The sequence below is a fragment of the Asparagus officinalis genome, chromosome 6 (genome assembly GCF_001876935.1).
Source record: "Asparagus officinalis chromosome 6, Aspof.V1, whole genome shotgun sequence".
NCBI lineage: Eukaryota > Viridiplantae > Streptophyta > Magnoliopsida > Asparagales > Asparagaceae > Asparagus > Asparagus officinalis.
In genome coordinates this window covers 5,118,880-5,125,427 of record NC_033799.1, presented here as the reverse complement: position 1 = coordinate 5,125,427, position 6,548 = coordinate 5,118,880, and the positions used below count along the sequence as shown (strand labels likewise).

The window sequence follows — 6,548 nt, the reverse complement described above, 5'->3', positions numbered from 1 at the left end:
TGATGTCTGGGGTAAAGCTCATGTTGTCTCTATGGGTGGAGCTCAATATTATGTGGTCTTTATTGATGATTATTCTCAGGACACTTGGACTTATTTACTTCATTCTCGATCTGATTTTTTGAAAGTATACATCGAATTTGCTACTATGATTAAAACTCAATTTTCGAAAACTATCAAAGTCTTCAGATCCGACTCCGGGAGAGAATACTTATCCAAACACTTCCTTGAATTCCTAAAATCACAAGGGACCCTTCCCCAACTATCTTGTCCAGACACCTCTCAGCAAAATGGGGTTGCAGAACGAAAACACTGACACTTTGTTGAAACAGCTCGTAGTCTCCTTATCTCCCGCCCCTCCCTTCCGCATTCTGAGAGGAGCCATTCACACGTTTGCCTTTCTTATTAATCACATCCCCTCCGTAGTCACTAGTGGCTTATCTCCTTTCGAGCGTCTATATAGGAGCACTCCAGATTACTCTGTGTTTTGTGTATTTGGATCCACTTGCTTTGTGTTACTCCCGAAACGAGAACAAACAAAACTCACTCCCAAAAATATCATGTGTGTCTTCTTGGGGTATGAGATTCAACAAAAAGGGTATCCCTGTTATGACCCGATTGCCAAACGGCTTCGTATTTCCCGCCATGTTACATTCTGGGAACATAAACCATATTACACTCTGTCCAAAGATCCCCTCACAAATAATGTGACCTCTTCCTCCCGACCCATTCCCATAGTCCCCTAATCCACTAATGTCGGATCCTATGCCATCCGTCACTGCTCCTATAGCTGATCTTGTGATACCACCTCCAACTTATCCTGTCGCCACTCATATGCCACAACCTGACTTTCCCCTTGCACTTGTGACTATCTGTCCACTTGCTGACAACTCTACGCCTTTTCATGAGTCTGTGTCTCCCGCTGATGGCCCTTCAATGTGCCCAGTCCGAGACCGACATCCACCAGTCTAACATTCTGATTACGAATGCTACCTCTCTGCCCTGTTGTCTCTCCATGAGACATCCACGTATCGTGAGGCTTCTGCCGATCCTCAATGGCAGAAGGCTATGTCTGAGGAACTTGCTGCTCTTCAGAAAACAGAAACTTGGGTTCTCACAGATTTACCCACTGGAAATCCGTTGTTGGATGCAGATAGATTTACAAAATCAAAACAAAGGCTGATGGGTCTATTGACAGATACAAAGCCCGTCTTGTTGCAAAAGGATATACTCAAGAGTATGGAATCGGTTATGAAGAAACCTTTGCCCCGGTCGCTCGTATGACCACCGTTCGCACTCTTATCTCAGTTGCCTCCATCCGCAATTGGACTCTTCATCAGATGGATGTTAAGAATGACTTTCTTCATGTCGATCTAAATGAAGAAGTCTACATGCAACCTCCCCCTGGCTTCCTCATTCCCCTGGACAGGTTTGCAAACTTCGACGGGCTCTTTATGGTCTCAAACAAGCGCCTCGGGTTTGGTTTGAGAAATTCTCCACAACTATTCTGCAACGCGATTTTTCTCAGAGCTTTCATGACCCAGCAATGTTTACTTGCTCCTCTCAGCATGACATTGTTATTCTACTGCTTTATGTCGACGATATGGTCATCACTAGGGATGACCTGAATGGTATATCCAGGCTCAAAGCTTATCTATGTTCGTGTTTCGAAATGAAAGATCTGGGTGTGCTTCGCTACTTCCTTGGTATTGAGGTTGCTCACTCCTCTACAGGCTATTTCCTCTCCCAAGTAAAGTATGCCTCTGAAATTCTCGCCCGTGCGGGCCTTATTGACAACAAGACCGACGATACTCCTCTTGAGATGAATGTCAAACTCTCCCCTTCTAATGGCACCCTACTACCCAATCCCACATTATATCGACAACTTGTGCGAAGTCTCAACTACCTCACTATCACTAGACCTAACATCAATCATGTTGTCCATATTGTGAGCCAATTCATGTATTCTCCCCGTTCTGTTCACTTTGTTGTCGTTCTCCGTATCATACGCTACATCAAAGGGACCTTGCACCAGGGCCTGCATCTTGCTTCTATATCTCGTCCTATGTTACAAGGATACTTTGACTCAGACTGTGCTGGTGATATTTTGATCGACGTTCCACAATCGGGTACTGTATTTTCCTTGGCAAATCACTCATCTCGTGGAAAAGCAATAAACAGACTGTCATTGTCTGCTCCAGTGCCGAAGCTGAATATCGTGCTCTTACTCATGCTTCTGCCGAAATTGTTTGGCTTCGCTGGTTGCTTCAAGATATGGGTATTGACCATCCTGACCCCACGCCCTTATATTGTGATAACAAAAGTGTCGTCCAAATAGCCCACAATGATGTCTTTCATGAGCGCACTAAGCATATTGAAGTGGATTGTCATTTTGTTCGTCAACACTTTATTCAAGGGCATATTCTGCTACCGCGCATATCTTCCGAGTTTCAGACAGCCGACTTGTTCACCAAACCTCATGTGGTTGCCAGGTTCCAGTTCCTTGTATCCAAGCTTCGGATGCTCTTCAAGCCTCCATAATCTTGAGGGGGGTGTTAGAATATTTCTACATATGCCTAGAATATTCATTCCTTGATCTCCTCCCTTTTATTGAGAGAATGCATATATTTAGGAGATTTTGCTTGATTTATTTTCTTGATTGTAATTACCATTTATAGCTCTTTCCTCATCCCTATATAAAGGGACCATGATTCATTGTACCAAAACAAGCTTAATATTCAAAACATTATCCTCGCTAATTCTTATCAATATCCAGACAAGGGGATCCAAAAATTCTAACTAATGCAATACTAATCCAGTCATCTGGTTGGTGATAACTCACCAAAAAGGAACTGTTGTAAGCTAAGACGTAGCAAGCTTTGTGTTAATTAGATCCCAAGCTGAAGGATCCTAATTTGACAAGCCAAAAAGCATTTCATTTCACATCAGATGAAGTGAATTTCTAAATGCGACATCCGCAAGAGCTCGATTGCAGTCTTACATCCTCGATTCCAGGTCACAAGGGGCTTTTTCCTTTTTTTTTTTCTTTTATGTTTTCTCCCTCTTTTTCAATGCTATTGATGTCTCGCTCCATATATGTGATATTCATATTTTTTTTAGTGTAGGTTGTGCAGTTCAGGTTGTTGATTTCAAGGCAGGGAAAACTGTTGTAGGTCTGCATATCAGTGGTATCAGTGTACGGGACTGAACGGTTGTGCAGTTCAGGTTGTTGATGCAAAGGCAGGGAAAACTGGTGCAGGTTTGCGTATCAATGCTATCACTGTACAGGTTTGCGTATCAATGGTATTATTGTACCAACTGAAAAGCATTTTATTTCACATCAGACAAAGTGAATTTCTGAATGTAACATCTGCAAGAGCTTGATCGTAGTCTTATATCCTCGATTCCATGTCATAAGGGTCCTTTTCCTTTTTCTTCCATGTTGTCTTCCTTTTTTCCAATGCTATTGATGCCTTGCTCCATATCTGTGATGTGCATACCTTGTTTTATAGTGCAAAATCTTCATCCAATGATCCATCATTTGAATGATATTAACCATCAAATGGAGTTGGTTAGCGTAGGTTGTGCAGTTCAGGTTGTTGATTCAAAGGCAGGGTAGGCTGGTGCAGGTTTACGTGTCAGTGCTATCAGTGTACAAGCCTGAATGGTGGAAATCTCACGCGCTTGGCTAAATTTTTTTTGGAAGTGACAGTAATTCTTAAAATATCAGTAAATTCCCAGTTTTTCCCGAATTCTTCTTTCTTCTTCCCAAACCACAGAGTACAAAACCATCATGCGAATCTTCGATCATCCGTATGATACTATATGAATGTCAAGAGGACTAAAAGAAATCTTATTCTCGACACTGTCAATTGTCTGCAACCAATACTTGTTTCTACGAGTTTGAAATTGTCTCATCTCAACAAAGGTTGATTAATGTTTCTTCGCAAACAACATCATGAATGAGTCTAACTACACTCCAAAACACTCCCATCCTGTTTCAATGAGACATAAAGAACTCACGCCACGCTGCATCATAACATTTTCATGGCAATAGTATCCATTTCCCTGCTAACACAAACAAAACCTACTCGCAGTAAAATTAGATAATCATGGGCCTCACGTCTCAGAAGCCATTAATCAAGGCAAAATATATATACACTTTTAGTGTCATAAAACTTATCTCTTTCTGCATTGATTTTCAAATTCTACATTAGTTAAATCATTCACATTGATTCCCTCCCCGGAGCATGCAACAACTGTACCATCCTGAATTAATTCGTCATTTCTCGTGTACCTAATTTAATCATGTGATGGTTAGAACAAGATCATCACCACAAGAACATAGTCTTTTGATCAGATAAAAGATAAACAACAAGATCATCACCACAAGAACATAGTCTTTTGATCAGATAAAAGATAAACACTCAGCCAAACGCACGAATACTAAATCCTGGTAGCTGCTTCCATCCTAAACGACTTACATCATAGCGAGGGAGAGGGGCGACCCTTCCATCTCAATCAAAACTGTATGATCATCAAACCACATTTTTTTCGGTAAATGACATTAGAGAATGCCAATCTCCATTCTGTATTACAAACTGCCTGATTCAGACAAATAAATATATATAGGGTTTAGGGGTGTGTGGGGGTAGGGGCTCTAACTTATTTGCCTGAAAATCTGAAAAATCGAGATCCATTAAACCCGTACACTATAAATGATATCAATGACCATATACTCGTCTATATAGTTATTATCTAGTACATAGTGCACTACACCGTCAAAAAGAAACATCCTACCAAATTTGACTTTAATTACTCCAAAATATATACTTTTCCTAGTCTTTCATTTATTTAATGCAAAATTGTTGTTTTATTATTCCTTTGGCGATCTCAGTCTATACAATAACATGAGAACGAGTGTTTTATCACAATCTCGTTATTTAGTCTACATGTAATCAAGGTGCTATTATTATAAAAGACACTCAAGGTATTAGGGATCCTCTCATTTCTTTTTATCCATACGTGGTAAACTTGGTGGCAATATTCTTTCCTCTTCCATTGAATTTTATACCACTCCAGCAAAAGTCTCTAAATACAACTTTTAAAATCCAACCATTCCATCACATCATTCCAAATTGCAGTAGACTACGAAGACAAAAGAAAAGATGACAGTCCTCTGATGCAGAAAAAATAATACTCCTATTGCACAAAGAGACCCCAAATCTGATCCAATATTGAGTCAACGATCTTCTATTTATTACTAACCAAAGGATATATCATAATTTGGAACAGTCATTTTGGCAAACATCCACAATGCCAAATTCAGTGCACAGATCCAATTCACCCTCAATTATGCCACCAACTGAGCAACTACAGAAATTATCCTGCTCACCGTAGACAGCACGCTGTAGTGATAAGCGGGTTCAAGCGTCCTCCTATACAAAGAGGGATTGGGATCCTCTCCTAAGGAATAGTGTTTCCTAAGAGCTCCTAATGCATCTCAACCATTCATTGCATAGGACCTCGTCGTTTTTGTGCTCATACACAAATTCAAAGGTTGAGATGCATTAGGAGATCTTAGGAAACACTATTCCTTAGGCGAGGATCCCAATCGTACAAGGAGGGGCGGTGGGACTTTTCGTGCAGGATAGGGGTGGTAGAGCTTTTGATGGTTCGGGAAGAGGACACAGTCATCAAAGAGCAGTGAAGTTTTTAACAATTGATACATTGCGGAGTGGAAGAAAAATAGGGAGAAGGGTATTGGCATAAATTTTCTACCTTAGTTAGTTAATTAGACGTGGCACATTTTTGTGCGAAATTTGACACATGGCATTTTTATGTGCATTTAAGAATAATTCTCCATTTCTCTTCATTACATAAAGGAGGATAAATTCCTTTGTTCATTTGTTACAACAGGCCCTGACCTGATCACATCCTCCCCTAGCCTATTACTGTGACAAACTCCCCCATCAAACTCAAAAATATTATAAGTCATTGTCACAAATCACAATAGCTCCATCAACAGTTATTCTTAAACCGTCATCATTGTATTAGGAATAAGCCCTATTCTAATGTCTCCTCATTTTCATGTGTTGAAAAGATAATATAATTAAGGAATATTAGAGGGGTTTTGTGTAAATGTGGGTGTAAGGCTATATAAGCCAAGCCATTCTATCAATGAAGAGATCTGAAAAACCCTAATTCATTCTTCATGGTATCAGAGCCAAACCTAGCCGTCGTTCCAGTCTAGCTGCCGTTCCAGCCTAGCCGCCTCCCTCTTCTCCGAACAAATCCGAGAAGGATCTTGAGACTCCCAACGGATCCGACGCCTCTAGCAACGATTCCTCCATCAATATCCTTTATCAAGGGATCCACGTCCTCCATCGTGAGAAATCGGAGCTCCAGCGACGGATCGATGAGCTAACTGCTTAGTTTGAGCAATCGGGGACTGGATCCAAGACCGTCGCCGATCATGCTTCGTATCTTGGAAGGAGAGCTCATTTGGGCGGCACCGGTCGCTATAGGGGTTGGGGTCGGGGTCGGGACTG

At 41.0% G+C, this 6,548-nt stretch overlaps 2 protein-coding genes across 2 annotated transcripts in view; one reads left to right on the top strand and one right to left on the bottom strand.

Moving 5' to 3' along the window:
- Positions 1,066-2,586, top strand: LOC109845646 (uncharacterized mitochondrial protein AtMg00810-like). Its single transcript, XM_020414916.1, is given in 3 exon segments — positions 1,066-1,275; positions 1,427-2,099; positions 2,102-2,586. Coding segments are annotated over 3 exon segments (1,320 nt in total). The 3' UTR covers positions 2,539-2,586.
- The window catches only part of LOC109845492, a 21,892-nt gene continuing 19,250 nt past the window's right edge, over positions 3,907-6,548 (bottom strand). The window contains exon 5 of the mRNA XM_020414745.1: positions 3,907-4,294. Coding sequence (XP_020270334.1) covers positions 4,272-4,294 — 23 coding nt within the window. The 3' untranslated portion in view covers positions 3,907-4,271. The remainder of the gene's footprint in view (positions 4,295-6,548) is intronic.